General features: G+C 45.0%; 1 protein-coding gene across 1 annotated transcript in view; it reads right to left on the minus strand.

Annotated features, from left to right (window-relative positions):
- The window catches only part of CSMD2 (CUB and Sushi multiple domains 2), a 607094-nt gene that overhangs the window by 139467 nt on the left and 453914 nt on the right, over positions 1-13713 (minus strand). Inside the window, exons 27-29 of the mRNA XM_039511298.1 lie at positions 7950-8152; positions 3709-3900; positions 1341-1479 (exon numbers count right to left, since the gene is read on the minus strand). Of these exons, the coding sequence (XP_039367232.1) occupies positions 1341-1479; positions 3709-3900; positions 7950-8152 (534 nt within the window). The remainder of the gene's footprint in view (positions 1-1340; positions 1480-3708; positions 3901-7949; positions 8153-13713) is intronic.

A 13713-nucleotide genomic window follows, 5' to 3' on the forward strand; every position in this document is an offset into this window, starting at 1 on the left:
AGGCAGAGCAGAGGGCTGAGCTCCGCAGAGCTTTAACTCCAGCCCAAGCTTTGTGCTGGTGTAGCCTGGGTCTGATTCTGTCTTACACTAGATCCTGTCCAGGAATTACAGTGGTCAATCTCCTCAGGCGATATGGGGCAATATGGACCAACGGGCCCCCCTCCTGAGGTGGCATCTACACAGTGGAGATCAGTTGAGAGACCCTGTCTGATTGTCCCTGATTTGGGCTGTTGGGAGACAGGGTCAGGGCATTTCCAGTGGAGCCTGAGTGTCTCCTGTGACTCTGACCAAGCTCACATTTCCTGGCCTTTGGGGCAGGCTGCTCGACCCCTCCACGGACACAGATATGGGTGCGAGCAGGAAGAGGGAGCTCTGAGTTCTCCATGCACTGGAGGGCAGAGGAGTCCATAAGCTTCTGTGCAGATTTTACATATGGGCCACAGGCAGCATGGCCCAAAGGATTAACCTGTTGATCCAGCCACACTTTGGATCCAGTCCTTTGAAAACACCCGCTAATGAATTAACAGGAGCTGGAAGGGCCGGGGGGCTTATGGGGTCATGGCAGACACTTGCTCTGCAATAGCTCCAGGGTTATACTCTTTAAACAAATGCCCAAATGAAGCAGGGCTGTGGTCGGAATACACGTATCCTCTTCCCAACCGGGACGGATTGAGGGTAAACATGGGAGCCAATCAGCCAACACTACAGGAACCAGACACCATCCTTGGTGAGGCTGGCGGGAGAAGGGGCCGGCAGATATAAGTGGTTTTCTTTGCTTTGGAGAGCCCTTGTTTTTTGGACACGGGTTGGGGCACAGTTGCCAACTTTCACGCGGTAAATAAGCACCCCGACTTTCACAACAAGCCAGAAATCAAGCTAATCCCACTTCAAAACAAAGCCAAAACAAGCCAATCCCTAAGAACTCCAACACACTATGTGACTAGATCCCCGCGACGTGCAGTCTGGGATGGTGGTGGGCCCGCTGTGCACCCCTGACTCTCTCCCCCCCTTGTCCCTGCTTGCCAGGAGCCGATCAAACAAACAAACAGAAGCAACAAGCTACAAGCAGCATCAAGCCAAAAACTAGCCAACAAGCAACTCACAAGCCAATTAAGCCAAAACCAAGCCCAATTTCTGCTTTTTTTGCAGGTTTAGTATGTCTGGTTAGGGGCTCTCTAGGAAACTGATTCATGGAGCCCTGGGACAACCCTTTAGAGAGCAGGTGATGCAAATGGCAAACCCATTACCTCATTCCTTGCCCCACCTCTGAGCTCCTCCCCTCTCCCCACCGGTCCCAGAAGAATTGAAAGGGAGCAGCTGAGCTGCTCACGGGTACATACATATTAAATACCAGGGCAATGACATAATCGGGAGAGACCGTCAACTTCCAGTCACACTCCTTCCCCGGGGGATAGGGCTCAGGGTACTGCGGTGACAAGATGACCCCAGCTGGCCCCGTCAGGATCCCTCCGCAGGGAGCTGAAACAAGAAAGCAAGGAGGGGAGGGAGATAGTGACACACGTTCTGCCATACGGGGAAAACAACAGACGATGGCGGGAATTAGACTTCCGGGTTGAGCTGTGGACTAGGTGCACCTGGAAGTCATGGGGAGGGTAAATTTAGAAATGGATGGATGGAGATTTGGACAGAGAGATGAAGAGATGGATGGAAATATGGATGGGTAGATGGCAACAGACAGCCATATGGAGAGAGAGAGAGAGATGGAAAGACAGACAGCTAGATTGCCAGAGAAATAAGATACTATTTGTGATACAGTAGCCCTGAGGGACCCTAACCGAGACTGGGGCCCTGTTATACCGGGCATTAGACATACACATAGCAAGAGACAGTCCAAGCCCATTACAATTTTGATAAGAGATACAAATGGATCATCAGAGAGAGAGAGAGAAAAGATGCCTCGAGCCTTCCTGTTTCATGTATCTAGGCAGCTCCCGGTCAAAATCAAGGCTCCTGCTCAAGAAGTGAAAACACGTGCTGTCAGGGACTAATGGTTAGTTTGCATTGCCAGGAAGGCTAAGGATTTGGTTGAAAAGTTTCCAGTTAAGCTTGTTTTATGACAGAAAATTTGGTTTTCACTGAAACAACATTTTTCGCAAAATGTGTCTGCTTTTCAGGGGGATTTTTGATATTTTTGTCAAAAAACTGAACACCCTAAACCAAACATTTATATAGATACGAAATGCTGCTGCAGTATCTCAAGGGCGCTGTAGTTCAGTTGCTACATACTCCCATTCTCCTCTATGGGCTAGACTTCATCTCCTAAGGTGCTCCGCGCCTCCTCAGCCCAAAAGGAGATACCATGATGCATCATGGGAGATGTAGTCCAACCAGGGACCTCAGTTTAGAGAGAAGAATGGAAGCATGAGACACCTGAACCACGATTCCCAGGAGGCACCGCAGAGGTATTTCAGAATCAAAGTATTTTATTTTTCAACACCTGGAAATGTTCCACTGGGGGAAAAAAAACTCCAAACACTTTTCAACCATCTGTAATTAGGCAACATAGTGTAAGGCTACTGTAGAATCATTTACAGTATCTGACCACCAAAAATTCCAAAAGCCCTTTGTCATTGAAAGAGAAACTTGTCGCTGCTGTTTTCCCCCAGCTTATTGGGAGATCTTGCATCTTCTAAAAAGGGATCGCCAGGGCTCTGTCCAAAAGCAACCCACCGTAATGGCTCTTTCTAAGTCAAATGACCTTCACTGAAGACAACCTATGAGAATTCCCTTAGCCTGGATCATCTCACCTCAGTTCCGCTCCCTGGAAAGAAGAACTAAGATCTCAGCTTTCGATGTGAATGAGAACTCAGCGGGGGATTAACTAGATACCTAGATACACAACACTGTGATTTCAGTTACAGCTCCACGACAACAAAGGGCTGTCAGCATCAGATAGAAATGATGCCATGGGAGATTATTAACAGAGTCTTTCAAATATCAAGCTGTCCTGCAGCAAACAAATTCTGGGCATGCCATAAAAGTTTCCCAGCTGTCTTTAAATCTGTTTTAAGAAATAGAGTTAATTAATTTAAGTTGCTTGGGGTAACATTGCATAAACATGAATAAAGGTTGCAGGATGACTAATATCTGGCTAACATTTAATTAGCCAGCTAATTTAACATTTATTGCTTTTATGTGCGTAGCATGACAATTGTTATATGTTCTGGCCATTGAAAAAATTAATAGATTTCATGAGCTTCTTTTATGACTTTATGAACCCATGGAAAATGTCAGATAGTTTTCTCTTGTGATTCAGAATATGTTACCTCCTTGCACAAAAGTCACCCAACCAAATACAAATGGCTTGCTCAGACAATCTCCTGCCTCCTACCTAATATCTCACTCGCCTTTCTTTCTGTGCTCAGGGATCATGAGAGCACTGGGCTTTATATGCCAGACCCCTTTGGTGACCCTGATTGCACAGCGTAGCTAGGTGATAGGTTTCCCCACTTCTGCCTCCTCACCCACATGGCAGGACAGACCTCTAATGATGTCCTCATGTTCAGATATGGATTCTAACCCCTTCCTTGCCTCTGGCTGTGTGAACCCTATGCACCCTGTTGTACTTATCCACCAAACCAGTTGGGATTTCTACCCCTTTCAATCTGCAAAATGTTCCAACACCCCCTAGCAAGGGGAACCTAGATCCCTTGCTGTACAATCAGAGAAATGTTGCACAGATCATACCTATGCAGGAGGGAGGGTCGGGTTGCCAGAAAAACCTGTTCTCAATCTGCACGCAGCTGATTTTGGTCTCCCCTTGCAGGGTGTATCCTGGATCGCACTGAAAGACGATGGAGTCACCTGCTTCTTTGCTATCTGCGCTCCGGCTCCCATTCTGGGGAATCCCTGGGTCGTTGCAGGAGGTGGCAGTGGAAACTGGGAGTATCAAAAAACAAAGAAATAAATCTATAAATACAGGTTTGCGTACCTCCCCAGGCCTAGCTTACCCTTCCTATAGGTTGCACATTCTATATGATGCCTAAGAAAATGAAGTGCTGGTTGAATTTTTTTCAATTAAAAATTTTTGTTGGGGGTGGGGTGGGGAAAATTCTTCAAGAACAGTGTTAACAACTTTCATGCTTTTCTCACACTATCTGGTATTCTTCTTAAAGCCCCAGCACCTGGAGTCATATGATCATGTGTCATTCTTGGTTTTCATTGATTAAAAAAACATAGGAAGCTTCTAGACCTCGTGGATGCAGAGAAAAGCTGGAAAATGTGATGTGAGTGTGATCTAAAGGCTCACAAACCAGAAGAGAAAGACGATCCCCAAATGCATCTTTAAAAAAATCTCTCATGATTTTAGAAGGGCCTGATTTGTGAAGGCAGTGCAGCCAACTGAGATTTTTTCCTTCCAAAACGTTTTTCAACAAAAAATGGTGTTTTATTATGAAGTTTAAAAAAAATCTTCACTGTAAATTTTTCTTTTGTTTGATTTTTTTTTAATCCAAAAACTGGAAAGCTCCAATCTCCACCCCCTCCCCAGTCTCTTCCTCCCTTTTCAATTTTGTCCCTGGAAAAAGGGTAGGATGGCGGGGGAAGAGTAGGAACAAATTTTGTGGAGAATTTTGATAAAACAAACGTCTAAAAAAAAATTCTGCAAAAAATAATGACAATTTTCCAAGCAGTTCTACTATTCAGGAAATTATTTCCCAGTCTTTCAGGAAATTATAGAGCTAATTAACATTTTTCAAATTTCACAATTTTGGATTTTGGATTTTTTTGAGGAAAAATGGGGATTTATTTCTATCGTGTTCCTCTCCCATCATTTTTGGCCAGATCTAGTGTACACAGTTTATACTGTGACTTTAAACCCTCTTTGCCTTATCCTTGTGGCAATCTGCTTGCTCTCTCAAGCACTGACATCTGCGAACTCAACCTACATCGCTGCAAATATTGGACCGAAAATTATCCAGACTTTTATAATAAGGCAGCCTTGTTATTTGACCTAATGATACTCCTGCAGCAGGGAACTCTGCGAGCTGCAAATGTTGATTTTCTTGCTGCATCCAGCATAAGTGCAGATTCCACAAAACAGAGTGGGAGGTGAACATCTGTCCCTCTGGGATTCAGTGTGGTCCCCACTGCCATAATATCCTAGTGCTCCAGGCACACTAATATATTTATCCCAACACCATCTGTAAGCGGGAAGAAAGTATTGCTGCCCTGGTTTTACAGATGGGGAAACTGAGGCACAGAACGACTGAATGACTTCCTGAAGGTCACAGAAGAAATCAGTGGCAAAATCAAGAAATAAACCTCCACCTCCCAAGTCCCAGACCAGTGTCTGAACCCCAAGGCCATCCTTCATCTTGTGTTGTTAACTCAACTGCAATAACTTGGTGATGGGCAAGGAGAAGCCAAGCTGCATAATGCAGATGATTAGTGCTGACTATACTACCCTCTTTAAATACACTGTGCCAAGCAATGACTTTTCTCCCTCTTTCTTTCCTCTGTTTCCCCTTAAAGTTCTCTCTCTCTCTCTCTCTCTCTCACACACACACACACACACTCTTTTACTTTGCAGTGAGCATCTGTTCCTCCAGCTGGGAAAGACTCCAGGGAATGGTAAGTTCAAGTGTGCAACACAGAGTGCAAGTCTGATGTATAATCATGCATTGCACATACATGTTTACTTAATACACCCAGGCATCCACTAATCTTACATGGCATTTTTATACAATCCTGTGTCAAACATATGCTGTAAAATAAACTGACATGCTAGCAGCTTTCCCTGTCACTGCGTGGCAGTGAAATTTAGCCTTGAGCCCTGGGATGCATCAAGCCTGAACTTTGAGGAATGGACGTGCTCACCTAGCATCCTGGCAGCTGTCCTTACGAGGCAACAGAAAAAAATACAATGGGACAGATCCACAGCCCTTGTAAATCAACAAAGCTCCATCCTTGCTGATTTACACCAGCTGAGGATCTGCAGCATAATGTCCCCATGACAATAAAACTATTTAGCCTCATGCATTTTAGCGTTGGGGTTGGAGGAGGTGGGGAGGTTATATAAATATATATTTAAATTATACCCGATCCCAGCCTGTATGTTTGAGCTCAGGTCTCCGGCTACGCGATCACACCCTACGAACAAAGGCTGTTAGAAGTAGTAGTAAATAAGGATGCAGCTCTACATCAGACAGCTGCCTGGAGCTTATTTTCTGCTATAGTAATCCGGCTCTGTGCAATTAGCTCATGCTATGGCAAGCTCCAGCATAAGGAGCTGGAGGGCGTTTGCATCTCACTTTATTACCCCGGTGCAGGAGCTGGCCAAAATATTGCTGGGGAGCATAGTCCCTGCTCTCTTCCAGCACCCCACAGCAGTTAGGGTGAGTCAGGAAAATGTGCCTGCTCCATTCCAGCCCATGAAGCATAGAACAGAGGATGCAGCGTTGTCTCCAAGGGCACTGAGCCACCACTCTGTGCTGTGCTTCCCAGGGGAAGTTCTGACTCGGGTAGGATTTGCCTGGAGGGCTCCACTGGCAACGCATGCACCTCTCCAGCACACACTCGGGTACCAAGAACAGAACCATACAATCATCCAGCCAAACAACTTGGAAGCAGAGACAAGAGCTGCTGCCTAGATACCAAGGAAGCCACCACTCAGCGATCCAGGAACACGGCTGCCTGGCTACTGCAGTAAAACTGATACATCCCTGCCTTGCCACTAGAGCTACAAACTATGGCCCTCTGTAACAGGTCCATGCATGATTAATGTTACTACCCTGAGTAGCCCTATTGAAAACAACGTGGGTAAGTGTTTGCAGGCTCAGGGCCTGTGCAGTGAACACAGGGTCAGGCATTGTACGTGATATACAGTGACGCTGTACACAACAACAACACTGGGCTACAAACAGACTAAGGCCAAGATTTTCAAGGGTGACAACTGATTTGGGTTGCTTCCATTTTTGGGGGGCCCAACCTGGGTCATCATAAAGAGGCCTGATTCTCAGAAACTGCTGAGCACCCACACTCGGAAAATCAGGACCCTCTAGGGTGTCTCAGGTTTGACACCAAAAAAAATGGAGGAAGCGAAAATCATTAGTCATTTTCAAACCTTGGCCTGTCTTCCCATCTGTAGATTTGGTGCAGCACATAAGGTACATGAGACACCGTGTTTATGGCTTGGTTTTCAGACATGCAATAAGCATGCGGCTCCCATTGTTTGGGTGCAGAGTGCCTCTGAAAATCAGTCAGTTAATATTTTCTGGGCAAAGCAAAATCCCCTTTGGGCTTTTCTAGCCTAGGGAAATTTGAACTGGTTTAACTACATCACAGTGCAAATCCTCTCAGTGCAGACACAGTAGATTGGCGCAAAATGGGTTTGCACTGGTGTGACATACCTTGCACCAGTTATGTTTTCAAAATACAGTGCACAGGTCTCACACTAGTCCCCACCCTCACTGCATGTGACACTACAAATAGGGCCACCAGACTGGACACAACTTCTCAGGCCTTGTCTACACACTGAAGTTGCACTGGTAAAGTTCCATTAACGGAGCGATTTCAGTGGAGTGCACTCACATTGGACTCCTTGTGCTACGGCATTGTGTCCACACAGCCTCAGGTAATACTAGCAAAAGCATGGTCCCCTGTGGGTAGGCATCCCAGTGCCCTCCATGCAGCCTGCAGGTGCATCACCTTGCGGGAAATTTTCACTGTGCATTGTGGCACCACGGGATACCTCACAAGGAACTGTGGAGATGTGGGGACAAATACCCACAATTCCTCCTAACGTATTTCCCATGATCAACTGTGCCATTTACAAGCTCATCCCGGTGAACCTGGATACGGCGCAATGGAATGCAGCACTCTTCCCCGTTGCATTACGTTATGCAGGCACACATCACCAGCACTCAAAGGCATGCCCATTCATCACCAGCCCCGTACAACTCTGAGGAAACAGTCTCCTTGGTGCCTACCTGAAAACTGAATAGCGAAGCCCTGCTTGCTGGTGAAGAAGTCGGTGTTGAACTGAAGGACGACGGAGTTAAAGGTGCTGTGGACGTCGCTGGGTAAGCTGGAGCCACTCATCTCCTTTAAGATGATCCCGTTCTCCACCGGCCCATCCCATATCCTCAGAACGTCGTGGAATTCCTCTGTGTGGAAAACCATGAAATGGAGCCTGCGTCGAGGAAAAGGAACGAATGCTCATCAGAATCCTTTGCAAAACTAAATACAAGGGTAGGCATCCAGCGGTGTAGTCCAGAATGGACACCTTCTAGAACACCCCCGCCAACGTTACCTCACACACAAGCTATGTAGAGGACGCCATTTTGCTCTACCCAATGGAGTCCTCCATTCTGTGTGTCCTCACACACACCATGCTGAGTGGAGGACACCATTTTGAAAACAAAATGGCATCCTCCATGCAGGCAAAAGTACTGGTATGCCATTCCGGGCTGATCCGGCCTGACGACAGCACAGTCTGTGTCCTTTGTGGATGCAGCTAAAAATGGGCTTGGTGCCAATAAGAGACAGCACGTTTGAATGGACAGGGAAGAAGATGGGAACTTGGGTGACCCGAGCCCTGTTCCAGGCTTTGCTACTGGTCTGATGGTTGACCTAGGGCAAGTCTCTTCCCCTCTCTATTTCTGAGCTTCTCCATCAGTAAAACAGAGATAACCTCCTTTGTGAAGCCCTTTGAGAGCTACAGATGAAAACTGACTCCATGGGAGAGGGTGCTCCGCGCTTTATGAAAATCAGGCTCCTTCATGGTATGTGTAGCCAGGCATCCAAAATCACTAACCAATCCTAAAACTCTTTTCTAGCGAGACTAAGGGCCCGATTCAAAGCCTACTGAAGTCAGTGGGAACATCTCCACTAGGGACTTTGCTACTGCCATTGATCATATGTGGAAGGCGCTCAGATACTAGGGTGATGGGCAGGAGGGTGAAACCCTAAGACAGACTAAAGTCAAGTTGACACAGAAAAGTGTGAGGAAGTTGTGCAGGAGCAGTGAAGGGGCAGCCGAGGTGCACCCAATAGTGTTTTCTTGAGCTCCTTTTATTAAAGATAAAGAGAAACACGGTGAAAAGGAGAAGCTGTTCTAAACCCAGAAGGAATGTGCTGGGATCCCTTAAGATAATTGACGTGCATGCGTCTAATTCACATCTCATCCCTACGTTGCATGAGTCAACCTTGGCTGTCCTTTCGCTTCCCAGTGGAAGAGCTTTTTGTCACAGGCCTGTATCTATCGATAAGGGGGGAGAGGATCATGAATGCTGGAATGCAGGTCTGAAATGGGGAACGAGGTAAAACAGGGGAGATGGGAAAGGATCTTCTGGAACATTGTAGGGCAGGGCTGAGCTGGGAGCACTGTGGAAAATCGGAAATGAGGGGAATTCTTGTAAAGGTGCAGGGCAAGGCTGAGTGGGGTAGCAGAGCAGTGGATGGAGTCAGGGGATAGGAACCGTGATGCTGCAAGGTAGGTCGGAGCAGAGCACTGAAACAATACAGCACAGGTCTGAGTGGAGCTGAGACAAAAGCCAGGGAACTCTTGCAATGGTGCAGTGCAGGGCTGGCCTGGGAAGCAAGGCACAGAAGGACATGGGCGAGCTGGGAAGCTCCCATTAGGCTGCAGCACAGGCAAATCCAAGTAACAGGTGACTGTGGAAACCCTGGGGGAGCAAACATATGAGCCTCCCTCTAATTTTCCTCTCTCATTGCTTTCATTCCTTCTCCCCTTTCATTGTGCTACTTCCATCTTTGAATCCTTTGCCACATTCAAGTGAAACAATACAACTTTAGGAATTGTTCCACATGCGGTCAGGGCAGGTATGTTCAATGGACGTGGGCTGGGTCCCTGGGGCCAATTGATTTTTCTTTTCTTTAACTTTATTTTTATCGTTTTTATATCAAATGCCAACACATAACAAAACCTAACCCCCTCTAAATATATGCACAAGATGGAAACCGTATATAAACACAATTCAGTGTCACTATTTGTAAAACCTGGAGAGAAAAACAAACAAACAAAAAACCCTGAACCTGTAGAAATCATGCAGGGCATCAATTATTAAAGTGATTAAATATAAAAATAAGTCAGAACATAGCATCAGAGACTAATATATACTAAGCTGCAAACGTATGCAATAGTTTCTTGCGTGACCAGACGTTCTCATATTTTTTCCAAGCGTTTCTATTAGACAGAGTCATTTTTTCCATTAATGCAGTAGCAGAGAGCTCACTCAGCTGGTCTGTGTGAGAGGGAGGAATCGCAGATTTCCATTTTCTCAAAATAATTGTTTTGCCCACTAAAACAGTTACTGCAATCCATTTCTTAATGTTACCTGGTAATGCCAGCTCCTCCAGCACCCCCAGTATCCACCAGCTTGGAGAAGGAACAAGAGCAACACTTAAAGTGATTTTCAATCAATTGATTTTCAAGGGCTTCACTTCCTTTATTTGTTTTCTTTTATTCATTTCTCCTGAGGTAGCAGCACCTGTCTGCCGCTTTAATATTTTAATTCCCTGTGCAAGATAATGGTTACTATAGTAATGCATTATATATTTTAGTCAGTGATTTGATATTATTAATTGACTACTCAGGAGGGTTCTGCATTTTAGGCTTTTATTTAATATGCTTGTTATGTTTGTTTTAGTGTAATAATTTTGTACAGGAAAAAATGAAATATTGATTAAAACACAGAGGAATTCAGCTGCTGGGTTCTCCTGGTTATTTATAAGGCAGCATGCCTGGCTTACCTTATATTAATGCCAACAACCACCATCTTACTGGCTTCCTCTTATAACTCCTCAGCCTATAATTCTGCTCCCCATGTGGTGCTCTGAGAGGTGACCCCCAATTTCTCCTCATTCAAATTCCCTCCCATCTAAACCAACTTTGAAGGCTTCAACTCCCAGGTGAGGAAGACTAGGAGTGGCCCCTTTGCGTGCCAGGGAACACCCCAGGGAGAGAGGGTTGGAAGGTGTGCAACAACCCCCCATCCCAACCTTGACTTCCTTGGAGGGCGAGCAGACAGCTAGGAGCTGGGTGAGGAATGATGGTCTTATGGTTAAGGGCACCAGCTGGTGGAATCAGGGAATCTGGATTGTGTTCCTGGCTCTGCTGTGTGACCTGAAGCAGGTCCCTTAGGTTCTGGAGTGAAGTAAATGGGAGTCTTTCCACTGACTTTTATGGGCTTTATATCAGACCCATAACTCCCGTGACTCAGTTTCTCCATCTGCAAAATGGGAACAAGAATACCTCTCTCTTAGAGGTGTTATGGTGCTCCCTTTAGACCAAGTTCTGAGATGCTCAGACAAAAGGTGCTGTAGCAGGTGAGGTGCATTTCTGTCTTAGATGGTCCCTGTACTGAAGTTTACTTTGGATACCATCATTTATAAAACTTTAGTTATTACAAAGCTAAATGCAATCAGCTGATAGAATAAGTTCCAAGATAATATCTGTATAGTCAGAAATTATGACCAGTTCTCCAAAATATAGTTAAAAGGGAACAGAGAGTAAAGAGGAGAAGCAACAGCCAGTGAAATTACACAATGTTCTCAGTTTTGTATTTATTGTAATACTCTGAATGCAGATCACATTTCTCTGCTCCATATATTTTATTGCTTCACCTGCCTTGGATCAAAGGTTTCCCAGCACACTACTGCTGGCACCACTACAACTGTGGGCTATTATCTTGCCTGTTCTTGTAAGGTAAGCAGGGTCATGCTTGGCCAGCACTTGGACCAGAGATCCTGTGAAGAAGTGGGGTGGGTGAGTCAGTAGATGGCTCTCCACTTCAGAGTCAGGACTGAACTAACAGCCCAGTGTGGTGGCAGAGGTGCTGCTGCTTTCCATGAGAGACAGCGGTTCTGTCCACTTGTGCTCATTAAAGTTCCTCTGGAACTTTGAAGGTTAACTCGTGATCTTGATTCCCTAATCAAATTCCATTCTACTTATCCAATGCTTTCCCTTGTTGCTACAATTAGATATGGGATCCCTTTTCATTTCCTGTCCCAAACACTTGTGTCAGATAGCAGCACGCTTTTCAATGGCCGTCTGCCTTCTGCTTCAAAAAGATGTGAAATGACTGCTGCACACAAATCGTTTGTAAAGAACTTTGGACCTTCCAGGATAAGAAGGGTTATCTAAGTGTAAGATATTGTCATGATTACTGTTAACCAGGGGAGCTGTCAGCACAAGGTGACAATACACCAGGGTTCAACCCCTTCATTTAAAACGAAAAGCCGACAGGTGAAGAGGCGTATGTGGTCCAGACATCCCTTAGCGGAGGATCTATAAGTGGAGATCCCCTATGTCCTAATAAGGAGGAGAGGATGGAAGATGATAAAATATGGATAGGATCTGATGAGAAACCGTCAAATGAAAAGATGTCCCATTCAATTACATCATGTAATGGCAGGCAGCTAAAAAGTGACAAGTTTTTAAAGTGCTTATATACCAATGCTAGAAGTCTCAAAAATAAGATGGGTGAACCAGGGTGCCTCATATGGAATGAGGGTATTAATATAATAGGCATCACAGAAACTTGGTGGAATGCAGATAATCAATGGGACACAGTAATACCAGGGGACAAAAATATATCGGAAGGACAGAACAGGTCGTGCTGGTGGGGGAGTGGAACTAGATGTGAAAGAAAGTGAAGACTCAAATGAAGTAAAAATCTTAAATGAACCAAACTGTATCACAGAATATGGATAGTAATTCCATGCTTAAATAATAAGAATATGGCAGTAGGGCTATATTACAGACCACCTGACCAGGATGGTGACAGTGGCTGTGAAAGGCTCAGGGAGATTAGAGAGGCTATTAAAATAAAATAAAAAAACCTCAATAATAATGGGGGATTTCAACTATCCTCATATTGACTGGGTACATATCACCTCAGGAAGGGATGCAGAGATAAAGTTTCTTGACATCTTAAAAGAGTCCTTCTTGGAGCAGCTAGACCTGGAACCCACAAGAGGAGAGGCAATTCTTGAGTCAGTCCTAAGAGGAGCACAGGATCAGGTCCAAGAGGTCAATATATCTGGACCGCTTGGTAATAGTGACCATAATATAAATAAATTTAACATCCCTGTGGTGGGGAAAACGCCACAGTGGCCCAACGCTGTAGCATTTAATTTCAGAAAGGAGAACTACACAAAAATGAGGAAGTTAGTTAAACAGAAATTAAAAGGTACAGCACCAAAAGTAAGTCGCATGGAAACTTTTTAAAGACACCATAATAGAGGCTCAACTTAAATGTATACCCCAAATTAAAAAAACATAGTAAGAGAACCCCCAAAAGAGCCACCATGGCTAAACAACAAAGTAAAAGAAGCAGTGAGAGGCAAAAAAAGCATCCTTTAAAAAGTGGAAGTTAAATCCTAGTAAGAAAAATTGAAAGGAGCATAAACTCTGGCAAATGAAGTATAAAAATATAATTAGGAAAGCCAAAAAAGAATTTGAAGAACAGCTAGGCAAAGACTCGAAAAATAATATTTTTTTTAAAGTACATCAGAAGCAGGAAGCCTGCTAAACAACCGGTGGGACCACTAGACGATCAAGATGCTAAAGGAGCACTCAAGGACGATAAAGCCATTGTGGAGAAACTAAATGAATTTTTTGCATCGGTCTTCACGGTTGAGAATGTGAGGAAGATTCCCAAACCTGAGCCATTCTTTTCAGATGACAAATCTGAGGAACTATCCCAGATTGAGGTGTCATTAGAGGAG

This window comes from Mauremys reevesii, linkage group 23 (genome assembly GCF_016161935.1).
Source record: "Mauremys reevesii isolate NIE-2019 linkage group 23, ASM1616193v1, whole genome shotgun sequence".
Taxonomy (NCBI): domain Eukaryota; kingdom Metazoa; phylum Chordata; order Testudines; family Geoemydidae; genus Mauremys; species Mauremys reevesii.